At 36.9% G+C, this 25,283-nt stretch overlaps 1 protein-coding gene across 4 annotated transcripts in view; it reads right to left on the bottom strand.

Moving 5' to 3' along the window:
* Positions 1-2,767: 2,767 nt before the first annotated feature.
* The window catches only part of mbd2 (methyl-CpG binding domain protein 2), a 55,701-nt gene continuing 33,185 nt past the window's right edge, over positions 2,768-25,283 (bottom strand). The window contains exons 4-9 of one of the 4 annotated variants that reach the window (XR_016090871.1): positions 16,495-16,585; positions 15,834-16,011; positions 11,895-12,030; positions 11,684-11,791; positions 8,643-8,698; positions 2,768-3,267 (exon numbers count right to left, since the gene is read on the bottom strand). Coding sequence is in view for 1 of the 4 variants with exons in the window: in XM_088912087.1 (XP_088768213.1) it covers positions 11,907-12,030; positions 15,834-16,011; positions 16,495-16,585 (393 nt within the window). In the remaining 3 variants the exon portion in view is untranslated. The remainder of the gene's footprint in view (positions 3,268-8,642; positions 8,699-11,683; positions 11,792-11,894; positions 12,031-15,833; positions 16,012-16,494; positions 16,586-25,283) is intronic. The other 3 variants (XR_016090872.1, XR_016090870.1, XM_088912087.1) reach the window with 3 other exon arrangements.

The raw sequence follows: 25,283 nt of genomic DNA, 5'->3' as shown, positions 1-25,283 counted from the left end.
ATGTGCCAGCAGTGCCAGGTGCTATGGAATAAGCCACTCCACTGTTCCCTGACTGCAGAGAAGGTTTTAAGCAGGAAAATGACCGTCCAAGATCCGGTCGCCCTCGAGTGACCACACCAGAGCAGGTCTGATATATCAGGACAGTGAGGCTCCATGTTTGCTTAGAGCAAGGCGACCTGTCAGAGGCCCTCTGCTCACACCTCCTAGACGTCACACCCGACTGGCTTGGGCCAGACAGAGGCTGCGATGGACTCGTCAGCAGTGGCATCAGGTCCTCTTCATGGATGAGTCACTCTTTAGGCTGTTCCACGCAGACAGGAGGGCCAGAGTGTGGAGGAGGAGGTGTTTAGTTTCTTTTTTCCATCAGTATACATTACAGGTATACTGAAATCTCAGAAAAATAAACATACAGATAGGAGCAATTTATCCATTGCCCTAAAGTTCATTTGGGCTCCGAAATCCATCACTAAGTGTAAGAAACATCTATGTGGTGTGGGAATGCTAACCCTAAACCTAGTTGGAGTTACATGTCAGTATTTCTGCAATCTGTCTCTGGAGCCCTCCTGTCATCAAAGGTGAAATGTTCCGCAACCAAAGAATGAGTCTCAAACAATCAAAATTGTTGTTCCACAACTAGCATACACCACTATGTGGCATGGGTATTTGGAAAAATAGCAAAGGTATGCTACTAATACTTAATGAGGAAAATCCAAGACACTTAGAAAGGTGGGTGCATTCTTCCTTTCTCTGGAGGCTCATTCATTCTGTGGGAATCAAGAGAAAAGAAGCTTGATGTCGGAAAAACCTAACCTCAACCACATTTCTTGCACCATAAATAGTCTCCATTAATAATTGTTTTAGCATACTTTTTAAGTTCTTCTTTGTAACTTATTTGGGTTTTTCTTTTTGTAATTTTAAATGTGATTTTCTGTGATTCAGAAGATTCTTGCAAACAAATGCCCTGAACACAATTCATCAATTATCAACATGGTAGCTAAATACCACGTTTCTGTATATGATCTTAGAATATTTAGTAGTAGCACAACCTCCAGAAGGAACTGTACCTTGAAAAACGACCCTATTCAAATTTGAAGATTGCCGGGAAGGCCAGTTTGGAAGCACCTAGATGCTGTGCTAATATTTTTTTACAATGTTTAGAAACTCCATTCCTTTCAAAGCATTCATCCAAAGCTCACTGAATTAAAGAATGTCAGCCATTGATGCTCCCCACTTCCCTGGTTAGTATCCACAAGCTTGTGAGCTAATCATTCCAAGCACGTTAAAAACAATCTAGCCAATGGAGTTATGGAGATTTATAGTTAGTTATTTTGACAGTGCTGATTTTCTTCAGTGAATCTGTGGAACATGGGAAGGGAAATGCAGACATGCAGACTCTGGTAAATTCTCTGGTACCCTTTTGAGACTTTTGAGTCACTTCTGAAGGAATTTCATGATCAAGAAAGCTTGCTGATCTAAATGAAAGGTGACTGTAGCACAGGGAAAACTGGCTTGCCTCAAGGGGCTCAAATGAAAATGTATATAAGTACTCCAGGGGGAGAACGAAAAATAATCAAAGATAGCCTCAGGACCTGCTGCTCTGTCACTCTGCATTTTCATTAAAGCATAGTTTCAGAAATTTAATGGAAATGTTTTTAAACACTTCAGTTAAAATACATGTACTCCCCCATATTGCTTTTGAGTTTTCAAGTTTTTCACATTTTTTAATTCAGCGATTCCAAACTCACTTGACTTCCTGATACACCAGTACCAGTTCATTCATAAAACTGAGTGGGGGTCTGTCTTTTCTGTGATGTGAATCCTAAATTGTTCCCAACCTGACATGCACATCTTAAATAAATTATAGTACTGGGATACAGCAGTATAAGGTATATTAAACTTAAAGTACTATCAGTATTTTAACACTGGGAGCTGCGATGAAATTGACTTGAGGAGCTGCAGCCTGTCACCTCTTTTATTCTCATGTACTGACTAGGATTAATTGAGGTTTTAGTTTTCACATACTTACTAAAAATGCACTTAAAAGTGAATATTTCTTAGTTTAAAACAATGGGCATAGAAATGGAGAGTGTTATCAGTGATCTTAAATTTAAAGTCTATTTTGAAAAACAGAAAGGCTCTCTCAGTGTCTGTTCCGAAGAAAAGATGTTTTACTGCTTTCTATGCAGCATTCCCTCAAAATGAGATGTATAGATGTGTAGTATAACTGTTGTTATCTGAGAAAAGGTGTGCAAGCTACTGTATAAAGCCCTGATGGTGGAAAACAAGCCTGTTTTCATTACTGAATCTCCAATTTGCACTACCATTGAAATTGAGCTGTTTTTTTCCCCCGATTTTAGATTAGTTGGCTTAAACTAATTCTTATAACAAATTATCATGACTTTGATTACTGTTTAAACGTATTGCTTATTTTCATCGTTCAATTTGTAATCTCCCAAGAATTCGAGCTAAATATAGTGCCACAAAGACAACTGAATGCCTTTCCAGGAAGCATAAAATGTTTTTTTTTTTATCATCAATGAAGCTAAAGATGTTGTAGCTCAAGGAGAACAGGACTCCAAGGACAAGTAAGTGACCATATACTGATAAAAATCCTCTTTTCTGACACTGGTAATTTTATGTATCTTTGACTTGTTAATTGCTTCTCAACAATATGAGCCAAGTGATCTGCACTTTGATTAACATCTCAGGCGCAAAACACCACTTTCTAAATAAAATATTGTCTTAAGGAATAACTACGGAACACAAATTAGTGAATATAATCATTTAATTATTCCACTGTGATGCAAGAATGTACAGGTAGTTTCTCTCTGAAGGTATAAAAATCTTCTTAAATAAGCAGTTTCGTGTTCTGAAATTATTAATCTGTTACAAACCCTGACGACAACAAATCCCTTAGAGCCAACAAAAAAAATAAAAATAAAAATAAAGTTAGCAATACAAATCCAGCAGATTGCAACCTGACATAAGAAATGTTTTCAAAATTTCAAAGTATTGCTCAATAATCTTTAAAAAAGAATATTTAAATCCATAATTTGGACACAAAATAAACATTGTTCTGAAATTATATATATAGATATGTACATAAAAACATTATAGTCAAAAAGGCATTGGTTTAATCTATTTATTAGAAAGCTGTTAGAATGTACGTGGGTCCTTTCTGCTTCTGCAGACTGATGACTGATCTCTGTTTTGTCTTCAGTTTTTTGGGGAACCTGCTTCTGGTGCAAAAATAAGAGTCTGTAGAATCTGAAAAAAAAAATAAACATAAATTACCATGTAAGCAAAGACCTGTACTATACAAATCAATTTTGTTACATGCTAAGATTAATTTAATTTTTATTTAACAGGTTAAAAACGTTTTGAAATCATGCCCCAGTACTTTCCTCTGGCGGTTGACACAAGGCTTTTCTTTAAAATTAATGAGAACGCTTTATAAGCATAGCATTTGCCAAAGGCAAAGTCTATTTATTACACAGGAATTCACAAGAAGGAAGTAAAAATATGCACAACAAAATAAATTTTAAAGGAATTGCTTTAGAAAGTACAACTTTATCATAAAGTGCAAGAAACCATTTTAATTGCAGGTAGATTTACTGTATTAATAATAATGAGAACAATTATTCAAATTTAAGAAGCACAAAGCAAATTATAATAACTGATGTTATTGCTGTTTTTGTTAATAATATTTCCTTCTCATCCTGAAAATTCCAAAAGCACTTTAGATGTAGAAGAGGGCATTCTTCAAACACTGAGGTCCAGCAGCCACCTAGGTGACATACAGCAGACATTATGTACCAGCAACTCCACCGCATAGCACATCATGCAGAGAAATGAGAAACTGCTCCAGTTGAACTACAGAGAATAATCTAGCCTGGCAACGGAGCAAACGCTCTTATGAGCAGCATCATGGGATCCAAACAGTGGGTGACCAAATAGTCAGAACTCCAGCTTCCCATCTGAAGGACAGCACTCCTAAGTAAGTGTACCTTATCTTTATACTGGAGGATTAGAAATTCTGTTCTCTACTTCATAGAGTTCATAGCGGACGTTTGGGAGGAAGGATACATCCTAATCACAAACTGTTCTGTTTGCCTTTCTGTATATCTCTCTCGTACCCCCCCCCCCCCACCCCCCATCTTCACATCTACACTCTTGCAGCAGCTTCCTGGCTCAATCCTCGCAATAGTGAGGGCAGGTTCCCCCCCTATTGCCCTCATTCCATCAGCTTGGCAATTGCTCTATTAATATTTTGTCCCTAAATGGCACATTCATTAGGATCTAACCAAACTTCTGATTTGAAAATCTGTCTAATTGTTCTAAAATGAATTCTGAGACATTATTGTACAAATAGTTGTGGTTTATAGGCACAATCTCACTTTTCAGCTTTGCAGTTATCTGATTATATACTGTTTGTATTATATATATGAAAGAATAAAGCAAATTGCTTTGACTATTGGGTTGCTGTTGGATTAGTCAGTTTCCCCTCTATCAAAGTCAATATTATTTGAAGAAACTCAGGTTTTAGGTATTATTACTAACATGTGCTCCACAAACCAAACTAAAAAAAAAAAAGCAGGGATCCTTAGCCCTGAGCAGCTATTTCAGATAAAAATAGAATATACCACTAAACGTGGGGAGCAGGAACACTTTTAAAATATTTTAATAATAAAAAATGTTTACACAGTTTAAACATGTTAAATTCATAGTGTAGCATTTATGGAACAATTCATGCAGGCAACAATGAGACATTTAGATAGCACATGCACTCTTTATTATAGGCCTACATCTGTTACCAGGCAACAGAGACCAAAAACCGCTTCAAATATCTTCAACACACAAGGGCAGCAAAGGGAACACGTACACAACTTTAGGGTGGATACGGGTCTTGAGAAGAAGACAGGGGTAAATGTCAACCAACCAAGTACAATTTCCTACAAAAACAATATTTTCATAGCTAAGGTTAGCTAGCTGTCAGCCTGGGAGCCCTAACACTATCTCCCGACAGTACCCCAACAGTGGTTCCCAGCCTACACTGCGATACATTCTAATTATCCGGGTGTGCTTCCGCCAAGACACCAGGCGAGGGCGCTACAATAATAAATAAACCTTGAAAAAAAGTTCACCACCTAAAATTTTATCACCAGCATGCCTCTTAGACACATTCGTGTCACCTTGTCCACTCATATTTACAACAATGCAGCAGATTTAGTGAAAATCACACGAGAATTTAGGAGCACTTCCAAAACAAAGCACGTGGGACAACTGAGCATCATGTGTATTCCTCCCCGGACCACCGCGTTCAGTTGTGTTACTCCACCATGCAAAACGTAAACATGCCGTAGATGAAACCGCATATAAGCCAACATGAGTTTTGCGTTATACAGGCATCTGTCCCCTACTTACCAAATGGCGTATGAGCCAATTCTCGCTTTGGAAACTAGCGTAATAGCAGAGATCAGTGTATTTAGTTTCACATACTGGATGGGTCCCACTTGTCAAAAGAATAGAAATTGTGCTGTTTTAAGCATCCCAAAATACCACCAGAGTCTCTAAGGGTCTGTCTGGAAGCTGGTTTTATCAACTATTTTATAAAGCTGCATAGTGTGAAATCCTTGTCATGCACAAGCCCATCAAATTCAGGAAAGCCAGGCATTTCCTGGACAGATAAATCTGAGGTCTCCTTAAGGTATGTAAGGAAGGTTACAAACAGTGGGAGGCTATCTAGTCATGTTTCTAGTCGAGAGCTGATCTGAGGATCTCTTTCAGCTGTTACTTGAAAAAAGACAGGATATCAGCTTCATACCAGAATTCACAACCCTTTGTGTGAAAAAAGTGCCTCCTGCTCTTAAATGCACTTGTCCATAAGGGTCTATCTAAAGCTCAATATTCACCACCCTTTTTGAGTTTCAAAAACAATTACATAACAACCAAAAACAGGACAGAAGGACATGCCTCATAGGGTCACAATATTTGTTATCACATTACTAGGAACACAGCAAAAAATTCACTAAGGAATTTTGATGGGGAAAAAGTGTAACGTACCTTTAAAACCACTTGGAACATCGAGGTAATAAAAAAAACAAAGGTTGTTTTTGTGTGTACTTGAATAAAACATATATTTAATGTTTTCAGTGGCAGGTGCTTAGAGAGAGAAAAATAAGCAGATTGTAAAGTCACTATGTTAAGTAGTGACTGTTGGAATGCCAAAGAACAGTGAGTGTAAATATCCAAAAAACAAAAGTCTAATCGTAAAACCCTCCCCATTTCCATTAACAGTTGGTGAAAGTTCAGATTAGTTTATGTAACGTCTCACAAAACATCTCTCATCTCAGCTGCTTTTGTTATACTTCTTGGATCTGTTGAGCTTCTAAATGGTATCGCCCCATGTACTGAATCAACAGATAAATAGAAAACAGATTCCCAAATTTAAAATTCAGTAGTATCAGATCATTTAAAAACCCATTCACAAAAACCTGTGAATAGGGTTAAATATGACATTCAAATTCAGAACGTTAAGGTGATCTGACAGCGTCAAGCATGCAGATACCTGTGGCATCTTCTGTGGGATAACAAAATTCACCTATATGCCAGATCCCATGAAGCAAACATTTTCAAAGAATATGGTGGTAATGTATCCACTAGCATGACTTTTATATGCTTAGAGACTATTACTAAAAACACTTTGAAGAAGCAACAGAGATGCATGAATGTCACTGGTTAAGGAATTCAACTAATGGGTTAGGTAGAATACAAGACCCTGTGAAAGTACTAGGATATGGGATAAAATGGGTGGTTTGGAGATTATGTCTGTATAATTAGCCTAAAGAGGGAGTTTTGAGAGATACAGTTACAGGAATTAATAACACAAAAATACAAAATTAATGGTTTTAATCTAATCAGCTGCTGGGTCCACTAATGTGTTTTTCTGTGTTCAAGTATTTTTTAAATATAGTTAATTGCTCCCTGAACTAACAGTAATGCATCTGAATCTGTAATTGCTCAAGAATTAATGGAATCCTTCACTGAAACACAAGAATATTAAAGAATTAAAGAATATTTTAAGATTGCTCTGACAATTTCTCAAGCTACCCATGAGGACAGTTTAAACTTATTTTAAAACAACCCGTGTATAATGTCTAATTAGACAATAATGACCAATCCAAAGTCTATGAATCTGTAAAATCCTTTTGCCCTGAAGCAATTAAGTCATTGAACAAACAAGGGTCATATACATAAAAAAAATTTAATTAACTTTAATGGACACTTTTCACTACCTAACAGGTCTACATTCCCCCCCGAGACAAAAGGAATGACCTAAATTGTAAGGCCCCCACCTATTTTCTGCCAATTCCACAAAACAACAACAACAATAATAACAATAACAATAATCATCATCAATAAAGCTCCTTTCCAAACCCAAGGACACTGCAATAATATTCCAAGTAAAATGTCCCAGTTTTTGCTGCCCCTATTTTGGGCAATAAAAAAAAAGATGGTGGGTGAAGCTGTGACTCTGGGAGAATGTCAGAATGTCACTGAAATTGCAGCAAAAAAATCTGTTTTTTTGCAAGATAGTCAACAGTGTACCCACAGGTAAGAGCAGGATGTATGAAAAGGTCTGTGTCAGACTGTGTAGTCCATGCAGCATGCATCTGAACAGAAAATCCTTCATTCTGATTACAGAATGGCCCTGTCGTTACCTTGATTAGCCTGACACTGGATTAAAATATGAGCAAAAGATTATAATGCCTACAGTTGAATGCTGGAATTATGTTTTTAAATGGCTATTTATCAGCAATGCAGCTGGCTAGCATTATTTGCTGGCAGGTTATATTTCCCCATAGATTACAGACTGCAAAAGTATTATTCACATAGTAGGAGACACACTGGGCTGTGTGTGGGGAAAAATGTCTTTCTAAATGTTTTCAAATCTTTCCCTTGTAACTCTTTTTCTTGAAGTAAAGTTTACCAAGGGGAATGACTTTGGCACAGGGCCATGAAATAACACCTACAGGAGCTGTGCCAAAAGGGCAGGTTTTAGGATGATCAGAGAAGGATATTACTGGCTACCTTCTGGCACTGGTTTGTTTGTTTGTTTGTTTTCTTAATTTACAGGGTTACAGTTACAGCCTAACTTTCTAAAAATATAAGATATAATCATTAATTTTTCTCTTCTAAATGCAACAAACTGAAGTCCTCTATGACAATGAGGTATTGCTCACTTTAGAGACTGAAACCTGCAGCCACACTATGTACAGTAGGTGATCAGAAAGGCATAGCTGGTAAAGTAGAAACCAGGTAGCTTTTCAGCCTGGTTTTACTTGATCAATTACTTTATGCTAAATAAAGGACTACTGATAGACTTTTTAACTTTTTGTTTGCAACAAAACAAAGGACCACTGAAGGGCAATGAGAACAGGAATAAAAATGAAAAGTGTAGAAATCTGCATTTACTTGCAAAACCGGTATAAAACTGGGGAAAATGGTCAAAGTAATCAGTCTTTCCTTTGATCTTGGATTAATTTGCAATCTTTTCAGGGAGACAAGAATTTTTTTGTTCAGCAGAAACTTTTAAGCAAGGCCCTTAAAATTTCACAGTCAAAGTAGGGTGACCAACTCACCTAGCATTCAGGTGGAAACCTCATGATGTCAATCAAGCCCCTCCACTGAAACTGATCTGAAGAATAATTAAAAGTAATCAACACACATGCTTCTAGCTAATTATAAAATTTGCCCAGAGAGAGAATGAAAAGAGAATGAAAATTATAATCATACTACAATAGATGTATTAAGTAAAAAATCAAGAGGTTGATAATTAAATCTAAAGTGATAAAAAGAACAAAACTAATCAATATATAACAAAGAATGAAATCATTAATTAAATTTAAATAATTTTAACATACAATGTTTCTATCTTACCTCCTCTAATCTCCTTGAAGAAAATAATGAAAATGAAACAAACAACAAAACTACTTTAACCTAGGGCTGAGCTATATGGCCTAAAATTTATATCACGGTATAATTTTAATTTTGGACAGTAACAATATATGTCACAATATATAATTTTTTCTCAATTTCAATAGAACATGCTTTAAAGGGAGTACAAGACTTGGATAGTAAGCTTTTATTGCCTGGAGTTAACTATTGGGTTATTATTAACTGTTGGTTAGCTACTGCGCGGTTCCTTGAATATTTTTGAAATTTCACATTGAACTGAAGTAGAACATTTTAGGAACATTTTTGTTTTGCAGAACTGAAACAATACAATAAACTTACGAACATGAATTAAATAAATATGTAATACTTCAAATAATATTCTTATAAACTTAAAGATGTAATGCGTCTTAAAACAAAACAGTTTGCAGATTTCTGCTACCGTTTTCTGCTCATGGTCCGACTTTTTAAATCCGAACCATTTCCAAACAACCGACGAAGCCCCCTTCTTTTCAACAATTGCGTCGCTTGTTCCCGTCTGGCTAACGCCGCCTCTCTCCATTTCTCCGCGTATTTGTGTTTGCAGACGGGCACACGGAACACGTGCGTTTGTTTTCACGGAACACGTGCGTTTGTTTTCACGGAAAAGGGAAGACGACGACGACGCGGGTTTTTATTTGCTGCAATGACCTCAGATGCGTCATAAACCGGACATCTGAACCAACGGAGATCAATAATTCTGAACCTATCAGTTTTCCAAATATCAGCAAGATGAAGATTTTCAGAATTATGTAATTGGAGCTAAAATACGGCAGAATTTTAAACTTTAAACTGGTCAATAGCAAAATTTGTTTTGCAACGATGCTGGCAGCACAATCTATGTGAACATCAAAATCCATTCTCTACCGGTATAAACGATATAGCCAAAACCATACCGTGGCACATATTTCTACCGGTATACCGTCTATATTGGTTATACCGCCCACCTCTACTTTAACCTAATGCTAGATTTAAATTATTTCCTCAGTAAACATACTGAGTTGGAAACCTATTTTAAAAAAATCGTATAATCAGAATACTGAAAAATTCTTAAAAGTTATTTTATTAGATTTAATATCTGGGTGTAGAGCTACAATCTTCATAAACTAGTACTAATTCTAGTGAAATATGTACAATTCAAAAACAAAATTTTGCATGACTACATTACACTTCAAGGCTCTTGAAGCAGGTATGAGATTATACGATATAAAAAAGATACACTTCTGCTAAATTAATGTACATGTATGCAGAGTACAGCACAAAACCCCAAATAACTATTACTGAGGAATTCACGTAACTCTTTATAATAATTTATAACTACATACAACATAGTAATACATACAAGAGCTGACGACCAATTTTGACAAACAATAGTGTAAAGCATATTTAGATAGGATTTCTTTTCTTATGAAATATCAGCCTTGTAGGATATTCTGAAATAGCTTTAACTGCCCTTATTATGGGGCGTTTCATAATCGGTCAATGTGTTGCTTACTTGTATAGTTTTCATATTAGTTTCAATTGTGGTTACATGACTGACATCTAGATTTCCCACTAAACTAAATGTACATGTTCATTCTGGAGAGCCATAATTATAAGTCAACACTGATTAACAATTTCTGCCTCTCCACTTTTTCTCATGTGCAAGAAAACACACTCAACAGAACAAAAGAGATTTTTGAATGAGTATCAGTTCTGAATCACCAAACGGTTCAAGCAGCCCACTGTAGCATAAGCCGACAACTTATAACTCTTCTGACACCTGGCCAATAGAAAAACAGTGTACTTTTAACTGTAATTAGGACTCTGGTGCATCATGGGATAAAAAAAGGTTCATGAGCACGTAATTACTGTTTTCCTATGAGCCTGTAACTGTGCAATGTTCTCCTACTTTAGCTGTGGGAGAACACAATCTGGAAGCGTGCATCCCGTCAAATGCAATCTCACGTATGACACATTCATTTTCAACTTAGGACGATGAACGTGTCTGAACTGAGAATGTGTCTGAATGAAAGCTGTTTTGGAAGCAAAACAAATTAATTTCTTTCAAAAAATAGACTGACACAAACCTGTTTCACCATATGTTTGGGGACACAAAAATTGAGACATTTTGAAGGATATTTATTGCAGAGCAGAAGAAAAAGACGGAGGAAGCCAAAATGATGCATTTAGGCAAGGGAAAGACAGTAATATGTGATTTTGCATCATATTCAAGGAGAAAAAGTCAAGATAATAACTTTGACATTTTAAAGGCTTAATACCTACATTGAACTGCTCTTGTACACTAAAGGTTTTCTAAAGGGGAAACTGCACAACAGATCATGATTTCCTGGGCACCAGAAGGTTCATTTTAATGACTGTTAGAAAATCCAGTTTCAAAATGGAGTTTAGCTTGTCCGTCTATTTTTGAATTATGCAAATGTAAAATTATCTATACACCCTTTAGACTGAAAGTTCAAGCATGCGGAAGGCAGAAAGAGGAGGCAACTTCTATAAACCATGTAGGTTTTTAAATATGTATAAAATCTTCAGCAAAAGCCCTGCAAAACCCTGGCTTTTTGACAGGACATTTTGACCCCTATCTTTTAAGACAAATGTTAAATATTTTATGGTAGGCTTTATTAAGGCAGCCCAAGGTGCAATACTCATCGTGTCCAGGAAACCAATTTGAACGGAGATTTTGGCTCACCTCAGCATGCAACTTTCAATTGGAGCAAACTGCCTCATGACATCCCAGATCTGCTTACGGATATGAAGGCAAGCTTCACTCTACAAGATTCTAAAAACCTTTTGTCTACTGCGTAAAAAAAAAAAATCAAGTCAAACACTTCCAACTGCCTAACACATCAGAGTGGCAATTTTCACAGCACTGTCGACTTTATCCCTGTGGTGTCCCTCACCTTCTCCGGGTCCTATGTGTTGGCTTTGTTCTCTATGCTCATGTCCTGTGTCGATTCAGCGGCCCGCGCCAAACCGTCTGCCATGAGTGCTTCCTCCAGCTTCTTCCGTACCTGCTGCACCCTCTCCTCTTGTTTTCTATAATCAAAGCACAGGTCCCTCCATGACTCTCGGTGTCCAGGTGTGCCCCACACATTGGGCACAGCTACACGTACATGGATTCTCCAAGATGTGCAGGTCTTATATGTCCCATAAAAGCAAAAACGTCTATGACATGATGAATGGACATGGGTCCACACAACTTAAACATTGCAAAACTGCACCGTTTCAAAATATTTAAATACACACACACATATGTAGAATATTTAAAGCTGTGAATGATCTAGCAAATCAAACAAAGGTAGCATTCTTGCAATATGATAAGTTTCAGTAAAATCTTTTTTAAAAAAGTTTTTTTTATAAAGGCCTTTAATAAAGAAATGTAAGGGCTCTTTATAAAGAATTCTGCTTCTTTAAAAGTTTTAAATATGATCCCCCTCAGACCTCTGCCCTGTTTTTTCTGTGTAGGGTTGGGGAGAGCTTTCCATCTTATAGTTACCTGTCTTCATCTCCTGTCATACCCTGAGTAATTACAGAAGAGGGTGTTTCTCGCAAAAGTGTAAAAAGTTAAATCACTGGTCATTAATATGTACTGATACTGTATGAATCAGTGGGTAGGAAAAAAAAATCAAACTACAACTGCTCACGCAATGACATATTTGCTATGTCTACACATCAATCAACCTCCCCCACTTCAAAAAGTATTTACATAAAACCTAAATCTACAAGAGTCTGGGTGCGTCTGGCTGCTCAGTTGTGATGTTTGGGAGTGGACTTTTAACATGCAATGTGTAACAGAAAAGGTTTAAGTTTTAGTATCATTAGTCTCAAAATACAGCCTAAAGTCAACTTCTGATACTTCAAATTCAGTCTGAATGCCTGACATGTTAAAATATTTATATCTTAACTCTTCAATACATTTCTATAAAAAGAAAATTGACATTCTCCCTAAATAGATAAACTGTAAGTTGATTTTAAGTGCATATTTTATTAGCTCATGCAATTATATTCCTTTACCTTTTGGAATACAAAATACGTTTTAAAAAAATTCACAGCTTAGGAACTACACCAGATCTTTATTTTCCATATTATCAAAAGACTAAAGCTGAAGTATACAATTTCAGGTTTTGCTAAATATTTTTTCGGAAAATCCAAAGAATAAAAAATGGAAAAAAACAGCTACATATCTTGTTAACGGACTCTGAGCACCCGTGGCTAATGAGGCTGCATTTCTGTTAACAAGTCTGTAAACTATGCTATGTACATTTCTGTTAACAAGTCTGTAAACCATGCTATGTACATTTCTGTTAACAAGTTTGAACGAACCAGGGATTTTGGCAAGCAAGGACATTATATTTCCCCAAAAAATATTATTTCTTCTCATAATGGATGCTTGATATATTCAGCAATGAGGCACTATGACTACGGTTCTAGTGCCTTCTAGTGGAACATCAAATTAGTACTTTCCTACTCTTCACCTCAGAGTAAATTTCGCTACAGAAAAGTATACGGTTCCTATAATTAACACATTCTGCATAACATTCACATGGCTCATGCCATCTTTATTACATAACACATCTCCTTGAACTGCTCTAAAATGAACTGCAGAATATACTGCAATATTATTGAAAGTATTTGAACAAAATATATAAACATTTCAGAATTCAAAAAACATACTGTGTTTTTTTTTTAATCCAAACCCTCTGGTAAGGAGTCCAGAGGCCTAAACACTATTTCATTCTTCTGCCCACTGTGAGTGCCCACTGCTGCCCCCTGTGTTACTGTGAGTCAAAGAACAGTGCATGCCTTGAGAGAAAAACAACTTGGGGGTTGAAAGGTCACTATGAAACTATACTATAGTCACTTATGTGAGTTTTTAAAAGCATGATACCCAAATATGAGCACTGAAGCACTTTTTCTAGGAAACGATATTCAGTGGAAATGAAATACGTAATATAAATCTACTGCACAGCCCAATTAACAAGTGCCCAAGATATAAATCAGAGAGCAGAGAAAGAGGTCTAATAGCACTGGTTTGGGTTCTGAGTCACTTTCAGATTCTTCACAGAAAATCCGTTGAGGTTTCATTTGTTAAAGGATTTGAAATCAATTCCTCCGGATCTTAAGAATCAAAGCACAGTCTCCATATAAAACAAACCTGAGAGGTTAAAAACACTGTTTTATCCTTCACCACAGCTGTGGAAAACAGGACCAGCTTTATCTTTGTATTTTATTCTCTTGTTATTTTTTAAGCTACAACGAAGCACCGTCTGTTGAGTTCAAAGGACGTTCATCAGTGTTTACAGCAAAAAAAAAAACATACATAGCATTAAATTTACAATTTCACACTCAGAGCAGCTGAGAACCATTTCTGAAATATCATTCCTTAAAGTAATTTAAACCATAGACTGAAAATAAAAGTAATCTTGGCTTACAGTATAAAGAGCATAAAGCACATAGTGACTGTTTTGCAGTAAATGACTCCAATATTGGACAGTACTTTTTTCTCATTATAAAGAGAAATTTGAAGATCCTGCACTACCACTTTTACAAGGCAACAGACATAAAGTCTATATTTGATCTTGGAGCAATTCATATAACACGAGAAAACCTCATTAATGGCACAATAACCACAAATCACTAAAGACCAAGAAATGGCAGGAAAAATATTAAAATAGATAAGTGTCAAACCTACGTAAAAGTCGAAACCAGTCATATGTGGAAAAGCTACAGAACCAGTCATATTTTGAAATAAAAATGAGATTTCAGACCTGAAAACAATTCTAAATCATCCCCATGTTATCATGCAGCTCATAACATCATCGTAAATATTTTAATTAAAGAAATATTATTGTGGGAAATAGGTGAAACCCCAGGTGAACTGCAGTGCTGTGGTTCTATCACAATGGGTAGAAGCTACTTTAATTTGCCAAATGTTGCCACTTCTGGAACCCTGGTCACACTCGGGTGATGACATACCCCTGACATGCAACCTGGGCTACAGAGCTCAATGTGCTCCCACAAGGATCGTTCCCATAACAGATTAATTATGATCTGGAAACGCCTTGAGCATTGATTTTCAAGGTTTACGGACTTACTTCCAACGCTCACACATTGCATGCAGCACTGCTAATTTTGTTGAAATATAAACAGGTGCTCATATCAGTCATGAATATCCAAATTACCAGCCTGTAGACAAATTTAAAGACCTGGATGTCAGACTTCCTGGGGGGGTCCATGGTTAAATGGTATTTTATTAAAATTCTGTCTCTGTGGGAGTTGTGCTGCTTAACATAAAAAATGAATTATAATCCACAGAGGATTTGAAATGAATCCATGAGGAATGTCAGGAGCAGGTATGCACAGATTAATATTTCTAAATGTTAGACAGGAGTGATTATGACATGGCTAATTCTAATCTATACTAAAGTACTTTCATGTCACTGTATCTGATGCAATGTTGCTCAGAGGTAACCACTTGTGCTGGCAGGGTCCACTGTAGTACAAGACTGCCTCTAGTACATAAAAGTACATGATCTTCATTTTACTCCAATCCAATTATATAATGTGTATGAGATACTGTACCCCGAAGAATGGGACTAGGCAGGACTCCCTTTGAACAGAAGATGGTAATTTCAAGTCAAGTTAATTCGTGTAAATGTGGAAGCCACCTAAGGTACAGGAAATTCTCACAAATCAAGAGTGCAGATTTTCAACTCAGATCATCTGGAAACTTCTAATAGCACACTGGGTAACGTGGGAAAAATTAGATCATTTTAGCCAGATAGCAATGATGAACAACATGAGGCCTTTGCTGTTTTTCTCATCTTTTGGGGGCTTACCGGATGTCATCATCTGTGACAATAAAGGCTTTGCAGAGGGGCTGCGATGTGTTTAGCCACACAGCTGGGTTCTTCTCTACAGCATTACACGTCTGGCCTGTTATTGGGGAGGAACTTGTGTGCAGAGCGCTGGCTATGGCAGACAGAAGTGTCTCGTCTGTTGTGTCTGGACCAACTCCTGAAAACACAAAGGCACATCCTTCAAAACTCCTGAAAACTCAAAGGCACATCCTTCAAAACTCCTGAAAACTCAAAGGCACATCTTTCAATACTGTCACAGGTCTTAAATGCCATAGGGTTGCACATTTAGTAACGTTTTGTCTGCCTTTAATTAGGGAACTATTTGGACGGATTTGAAGCCAAATATTCAAAAAAGTATTTTTAAAAAATATTTTCTGAATTTCATTGCGAATAGAGCTCTTTAAATTAGTCAACAACATTTCTGATTTTTTATTTTATTTTATGCACAGATCTGACAGACTTAATGGCACTTGAAACCATTTTAGATGACTAACTTAAAACATAACAAAAATAAGTAACGACCACGTTGTGCTACTGTTGTTTCATAAAGGAATCTGAGTATTACTGACCTAACCCAACGACCTGAGAAATTCATAATACTGAATTATACAGAGGGAATGAGGTAAGGAAAAAATCATACCTTGTAGACCCTTTGGAAGCTCCATGGTTTTCAGAACCTCTTCTGTTACATCACATGACCGCAAGCCTTTCAACCTCTTTTCCCAGAAAAGCTAAAACAAATAAGCACAAATATTGGAAAAGTATATTTCAGAAAGCTTTTGAGATACACAATACAGACAACTTTATATAGAGTACAACAAACTACTACAAGCAAAGTAACATTTATTTGTACACATTAAAGACAAAAAACAAATGGTTCTTGTTTCAACAATTAATGAAAAATGCATTAAGTGTTTATCTACAACCTCTCAAAACTGCATACTGAAGCAGAAGCTTCAGAATGCTAAATGTCTTGTGCTGGACCCCAGAAAATAGTTATACAAAACATTACCATCAAAAAATACTATAAAACGAAATATAAAAATAAGTAATGTTTGGTAGCTAAGAAGCATCATGGGAATTTTTTGCTGCACTGATTTACCAATCATATTGTACCTCATCCTAATTGAGGGTGGTATTTTGTACAACAGAGTAGATATGTTGAAGAAGAGTTTATGATACTAATAGACTTAGGTCCTCCACTGCATCTAACATTCAGTTTTCAATACATCTTCGTACCATCAGCACTTTTATTCTTTTATTGAATCAACTGTCAGAGTTAATGGTTTGGCGAAACTAGGAGAGAACTAGTCCACAAATACTAACATTTAGTTAATGGATGATGCTAACAATGGACTTTTCAAATCAGAAACCGAATAAGTACAGAGAGTCCAGGGAAGAGATCAATGTTGTTCATTCTACCTGACTGCAATCCTAAGATTCACTCTGCAATCCTGAACAGATAACTTTAAAATACAGTACAAAACATTAAAATACTGTACAAAATTAAAGTGTGATGGTTAATGTCATTTCCTTCTTTTACTGAGAAAACTACATATTTAACTTGCACAATATATTCATTTATGGTATTTGTATATGAAATACATTAGTTTCTTTGTACATTTAAGAGTGACAAAACTGGTTTCTATCACACATTATGACCTCCTTATAAATGTCTGTAATATACATTTTAAAGAGAAAATGTTATTTGTTTAGGGGTACAAAGATATTAGGAGAGACCATTCACTGATATTGATTCCAGTATAATTGTTGTTTTGAAGCTTTTACAATAAATATAAAAAACAAAATATTCAATACAGAAGTTCACTAGGAAACATGTACCCTCCCCAGGTATACAGAGTCCTTAATAATATAATTGGCCATCTCACTTCTACATCTAAGTCTAAAGGTAAAAGTTCTCAAAAACATGAGAAGATAGTAATTGGTTCAGGGATGCAAAGACATTAGTGAATCTATGGATTGGACTGCAGAAAAATGCGCAAAGCTAATTAGACAAAAAATGGCGGAAGACTAGTAGAGTGGGACGGTGGCAGAGCGGTTTGCGTTCCTGCCTCACAGAGCTGGGGCCCTGAGCTCAGGTCTGGACCTGGGATGCTATCTGTGTAGAATTTGCTCTCCCTGTTTGTGCAGGATGCTCTGGTTATCTCTAACAGGCCAAAGACATACTGTAAGGTTAATTGGTAACTGGGGAAAATGGGCCCTGGTGTGCATGTGTCTGTGTGTAGCCTGCGATGGGCTGGCACCCTGTCCATTGTGCCCTGCCTTGTGCCTCTTGCTTGCCAGGAAAGGCTCTGGCTCCCCTACAACCCTAAATAGGATGAATTCAGGTTACAAAATGGATGGACTAGTAAGCAGTCTTAATCTCAGAAAAAGCAGGCTGCATTATATTAATACTTTCTTTATCTAGAAATTTCCCTGCTTTCATCACAGATTGGTGGGACCTACTGATAAATTCATTGCCAAATATTTATTAGGAATTAGTGCAAATCAAAGTAAAGCAGACAAATTTATCAAAATCCCTGTTCCAAAATAAAAATGAGCGAGTAAACACCTAAGCTTGTAGCCAACACCTAAGGTTGTAGCCAACTAGTTTCTAATCCAGAATGAAGCTCTGGTTAATGTTCCATATGTCATAAATTTCTCATATAAATCAAGGAATAAAATATGGCAAGGAGTCATTATTTTTTCTCATTTAGTAGCACACAGTGAAAGATAGCCAATATGTTTTTGTGGTCTAATCCAATTAATTTTTTTTTTGTTTTACAGTCTTCCTGAGAGGCTCACTCAGTAAAAACCTTTCTGAAGAGTGCAGGAATGGAAAGGGCGTGTTCAAAAAAGCGTAGTACCATGTGCCAACTAAGGTCCGTCAGGGGCCTCTCTAGATGTAAAAAGTCTGGTAGAGATGTACCAGAAGATGTGTCAGTGAATCCATCTGCAGTATGTTTGACAACAACAACCCCCTGTATATCACTAGGTGCCTTTGTCATGGTGCATTAGCAGTAACAGCTGTGTCCAGCCTCTGGATGATACTCATACAGTGCATTCAGGACAGGTACTGCAGAAGGAAGTGACTCCTGCACCATAAGGAACAGACACAGAAAAAAGGCTTACAGAAAAAGATACTGGGTATCTGAACCTGGTTGCCTGAAAAAGGAAATGCACAGGAAATCTGCCAAAAATATATATCTAACAAAATTAACAAGATACACACAAAAAGTTGCAAAGAGTCTGATCAGAAGAATACTACAGAGATGTGCTGCTGGAAGATAAGATGCCAAAACACAGGTCTTGATGACTTTCTGAAATATATGGCCTATGAAAACACAGCACAATGTTCTTTGGGCTGATGCTTGTATATCTGAGCTGTCTGGATCCAATTGCTGTGCACTTGTTTACTGAAAAAACATTCAGAGCTTGAAGAGCAGATGCCTTTGTGTCAAGAACTGAACTTGAAGGTCTATGATGCTTTAAGGTTCAATAACGTTTTTTTATCTTCAGTTCACACTTCATTAACTACTTCAGTAATTCAGGTTGATACGCTGCACGGGAGGAGATGATGGGGCAGAATTTCATTTTCCAAACAGATATTGACTGCATGTTTATCTCCAAAAACCACTTTCTTTTCTTCTGAAATTGTTTCATGTAAGATGAGCTTCCAAAAATGAATGACTGAGTAGGAGACTGAAAACAAAAATAAAACATAAAAACATCAAAATTCTAATTATTGACTGTATTGCTGAAATAGAACACTACAAACACACTTGTAATCCTGAATTCTTTTGTTTTGAATCTAAAAGTTTACAATGCTTTGTAACAGATTCTCTTATCAAAAACTGAATACATCTGTGTAGACAGGGACAAACCCCTGCACTGCTGTCTCCAACCCATTTCAGCAACTTAGGTGTTGTCAGATTCTAAAATGTTTGTTTAGAATCCTTACTTTGCTAAGTGAAATCAAGTTTCCTTGAATCTACTTAAAGAATATTCTATGAGTACTGAATGCAGCAATTCTTCAATAAAGGAATGAAATATTTCACTAAAGCCTATTAAGCAAATAAAATGCCTGACTCTATAAAGCATGATGCATGAAAAATTAAGTAATGATCTGTTCACTAATAATTTATAAGTTTCATATAGCTAATGATTCATTTAAATCATGAGATTTTATGCAAGCTTTCATCTTGCCTTTTGGTTCAGAAAAACATGCTCTAGCAGCTCTACATTCTCTCTCTTTCCTAGCGTTAATCCCGCATCAGCAGGGTCCGCTTGTCGGCACACCAGTCTCCATTTGGTGGTTTGAACCAAATCTTTGAGCTGACGTTGCCATTAACTGCGACTGAGAATACTTCCAACCGGCGCGTCACTCCACCTGCCGTCGGAGTGGGAGAACAAAGTAATGTAGCCAATTCATAGAGGGGGATTATTAGGAGACATGGGAAATTTGGCCAGGACACCAGGGTTACACCCCTACTCTTTTCAAGAAACACCCTGGGATGTTTAATGACCACAGAGAGTCAGGACCTCGGTTTTACGTCTCATCCGAAGAACGGCGCTTATTTTACAGTATAGTGTCCCCGTCACTATACTGGGGCATTAGGACCCACCTGGACCGCAGGGTGAGCGCCCCCTGCTGGCCTTACTAACACCTCTTCCAGCAGCAACCTTAGTTTTTCCCAGGAGGTCTCCCATCCAGGTACTGACCAGGCTCACACCTGCTTCTAGCAGCTCTACATTATCCAACCTAAATAATAATAATAATAATTTAATAATAAAATTACTATTATTTCTGTTTAAATAGAACACACAAAGGCAAAAACCTACTGCCTACCTCATGTTTCACTTTTAATAGATAATTTAAAATTATTTCTAGCATGCTTAACATTTTTTTAGTTCTGTTTCTATTAAAAGAAAGACTTCACCTTCCAGAATGACAGAAGGAAGGAAAAAATTAATGTAAAGCAGTTTTACATTCTTGCTCCTAACAATGTAGCACAGCTTGAATTCTTAAAAGTAGAAAAGTATTTTAGAAAAGATATTATGCATTTCAAGTATCATTAAAGCAATACTCTATTTACATCATACAAAAACATGGAGTAAGATTTAACACTAACCAAACTTAATAAGAAGGAGGCATTAACACTGAATCAGTGTAAGTAAAACACAAATTAAATTATCTTAGATCTTGAATTACTATACTATGATACATGAAAAGAAAGGACCTTCTTCTGAATTCAGGGTGCTCAGTGCTACAGCCACACTCAGCAGCTTATCCTAGATCTATAGGCTATGCTTGTATGAGCATCAAAAGAACAAATAAAAAAATCGACAGGGTTAATATTTTTCTATCATAAAAGGAAATAAAGGCAGGGAGATGGCTCAGTGGAGTTTGCTCAAAGAGATACCATTTATTTTTAATCTCTGGTTTTCATCTTTCTCCGTTCACAAACACGCCCCCACCAGGTTTTCAGATATCTGAATTAACATTATCTGAAAGAACATGATTTTGCACAGATGTCAGGCCACTCTTCCATTCTTCCTGTTAAATTCTCTTTACACCTTCTTTCATCTGCTCCCAGAGACAATTAGAACAACATGATCTTCCCCTGCATAAGTGTTATTTACTCCATCAAATGAATTAATGATTTAGTCTATATTATCACCGTTTCCACTGTTAGCCAGTAAGGGTACTGCATCTGTTACCACTGTGAAGGTTTGGCTCTCCAGGCCCAGGAGTGAATACCACAGCAACTAACTGCATGTTTGACCCATTAGCTCACAGATGGACAGCTCCAGGCCTTAAGAGACATAATTCTGCAGATGTTATAAGTACTTTTAAATTAGCAACTGATTAATACCTAGATAAACAGGTGAGCCGGCTACTTATTGAAGCAATTCAATTAAGTAGTTGTGATCAGAGGGGAATGAAAACCAATGATCTCTAAAATATTTTTAAAAATGAATAAAATGATAAACAGTTTTTGCTCTCTGCTAACAGACACCTTTTGTTTTTTCTTTGTAATTTCTTGGAAACTTCTAACTCACAGTTAGGAAAACCCAACCTTGTTTTAAGAAATTACTTAACTGAATGTGTTCCTATAAGGTCGGTGGCAGTTAATTACTAGTGCACAGGCCCCGAAACAGGCTGCTATGATTTTTGGGGCTTTTTTTCTGGATGGAAAAGGCTGTTGACCTCCATGGACTGGTGTGTGGCCATGAGGAAACGGGGAGATTTCTCAGTCTATTTGTGACACCATACCACAGTGCTCAGGTTTAAGCTAGGCATTATCACAAGGATTAGGAATGGGTCAGACACCATGACATTTCACAGACAACTTTGCTTCAATTAGAATTTCTTAGGACTGATAACAGAAAAATACAACATGCTACATAGAAACATTTTATAGGTTTGTCTTGCTGCTGTGGTATAGTTCTGCAACCTACACAACTATCAAAAGCAATTATCTTTCCATCAAGGTCAATAAAATCAACATCATTGTAAACAACTATCAAATAAGCATGTTAACAGTTAACCAACGGCTGCCATTACACACAGAGGGATAAAAGAATAATTAATTAATGCCCCTTGTCTATTTCTCTGTCTCTTCTGCAACTCATAAAATTAATAAAACAGGAGACGGTGTGCAATATTATTGTAGCTTGACAGTTCTTGATGCTAACATTTAAAACAATGTTACAATGTTTTATTTTGGTGATACCAAATTAGGCCTTGTAACCACAGTAATTCGGGGTTGGGATTAATAGCCTAAAAAACACTTTAATCAACAGTTTTGTTAAAGGTAATTGCACTTGGGTAGCGTAATAAGTTTACTTTATGCCTGGTAAAAATGAATTTGTCTCTCTTTAAATCTTTTATGATTTAAACATGCATACCATATAAAAATAAAAAATAACATAAAATACGAAAGATTACAAACAAAAGGAGGCAATCTGTCCAGTCTGACTTGTTTGGCGGTTAGTATCTAATCGATCCAAGTGTCTCATCCAGGCATTTTTTTATAGAAGTATCAGCTTCAACAGACAGGCTGGGTGGCTTGTTGTAGTCTTCCACAATACTTTGCATCACAGCACATCTTATCTAATTCCCACAGACCCCATGCAATCCCTTTAAATCTGCATTCATAGTTGCATTCTATCTAACCAGTAAGAAAGACCTCTGTAAACACCTATACACTCATAGGTTTTCCTCGGTGTAAACTACGCACAAGTGCACTTGCATCTCACAGCAGGACTCGCCTCTTTACACTACAGGTTTTAGAATGACGGAATAAGCAACTGGGGCATGTTGCTGAAGCTGAAACCCTGGCTTCTTTCAAGAAGTGGTTGGATGGGATTTTTGGATCAAAGGGCTGCCTAAATGAGCTAGATGAGTTGATTAGCCTCCTCACATTTGTAAAGTTTCTGACATGGAACTCTTTAAACAGCCGTCTAAAACTTAGCAGCAAGATTTACTGGCAGACAGGTTTCATGCACTGAAGTGCTGGTGAATACTGAACAGGCTCCAGATAGCAAAGTTGTTAGATAAAGCTAGCACACCTGCCTACAATCAGACAACCACTGGTTGTCATCCAAATTATAGATGACAGGAGACTGAGTGTACAGAATCATGCACCTCTATGTCAGTTACAGAACACTGTTTGATAGGCACACAAAATGTGCTGCATTACATGTGAAAGGATTCAAACAATGAGAATCTCAATCTTGCACCTCGGTGAGTGACAATGCCTCTCGGCATATAAAGTCAGCAAAAAAAAATCCTCTAATTGGAGGATTCATTGGATATAGCACTGCACTCTCATCATTCTTTTTAAAACTGCACAGAAAGTGTCACACAAGTAGCATACAAGAACATATGGAATGAGCGTTTTAAAAAATGAATAAAAAATACAAGTGCACTGATGTAAAATACAGCACTATAGTAGCATCTATTCTTCTTTGGATTAAAACAACAAATTCAGAGTTAGATTTTCTAATAAATTACAATGTGCTGAGGGAAGGCATTTTGTTTTCTAATGTAAAAATGTATTTCTTGATAAAGTCACTTTCTTATTGGCTCCATAATTTCCCCATGTATCTTGACCAAGGTTTCTATGCAACACTACACTTGGGTCTTTTACCAGCCCTACAAATCCAGATGCAGCTTTAAATGAAGTTTGATTTAATAATTCTCTGCTAAATCAGTTTTGGATCTAATACACATATAAAATAGGTCTAAAATACCTGTATAATTTCACTTTTTATTCTATCAGATAAAGCAAAAAAATCTAATGACACTGGTTAAACTCCCAGAAGTTTCCTTTCCTTGCTTTAAAAGCATACATATGCAATTAAGCTATATGAATGCACCTTGATTAATGTTTGCAAAGATGTAACTGAATTTTAAGCAGCATTATTAATCTTTAATGTGCCACAATTATCCACACAAGAAGCAAAGGTCAACAATTAGTGTAGATCTATTACTAGCATTATATAGATGATACTGAGTACTCATTACATAAATTATTTCAAATACATCAATTGCTTTAAGTTTATTTTACTCTGAATAAAATATACATTGAGCATCAAAAAACTTTTGAAAAGTTGATCATTCATGACTGAATGTCCTCAATAGTGAGAAAGCTAATTATTGATGAGGGAAGAGGTGATTTAGCCTGTCGAAATCCAAGTCTGGTGAAATCAGAAAAGAAAACTCAAGGAACTAATATGCACTGTCACGGACGTCCAAAGGGACTAACCGTGGGGAGCAGGAGAGCGGAAAAAGACCCATATGCGTAGCGCCGAGACGGGAAAAATAGTGCAAAGAGTTCGGGAATGCCGTATAGAAACCTATGCCCTCAGGGAGCGGACGTGGGGCGCCCTGGTGCTAGGCGGGTCTCAGGACATCCGAAAGTCAATGCTGAGCGAGGACAGAGTGCAAGACCCGGAAATATATAGCCCAAGGGAAAGAGAGGGACCGGAAGGACAGCAGACCGGGAACTAGGGACAGGACAGAGAAGGAGCGCCCTCTGGCTGCAGAGGGCGTGACATGCACTGCCTATGAAGAGAACAATGTTTGTATGTCATTAGTATGTTGGAAAGAGAACTACATCAACACTCTAACTGGGTCATTCAAAGCGGCAATACCAAGGTATTACAGCCAAACCTACATTGTCAGTGAAAAGCCACAATCTGGAGAATCACAAGTCTTTCTCCCTCACCATTAGTGAAGAGAAGGTCTAAGCGTGATAGTCTGCACAGAAGATTCTTGTCTGACGCTGAAGTAGTAAAAGCTACTAAAAACAGGAATTATAAGATAAGATCAAGTTATTGGCCATATACAATTTCTTGTATCAGGAATTTGTCTTTTCGCAGACCCTAACTTACTCTCAAGGAGACACACAGACAGGGAGA

Source organism: Atractosteus spatula, chromosome 3 (assembly GCF_055471065.1).
Source record: "Atractosteus spatula isolate fAtrSpa1 chromosome 3, fAtrSpa1.hap1, whole genome shotgun sequence".
Classification (NCBI taxonomy): domain Eukaryota; kingdom Metazoa; phylum Chordata; class Actinopteri; order Semionotiformes; family Lepisosteidae; genus Atractosteus; species Atractosteus spatula.
Note: the sequence above shows the minus strand (reverse complement) of the source record. Positions and strands in the feature narration are given on the sequence as shown.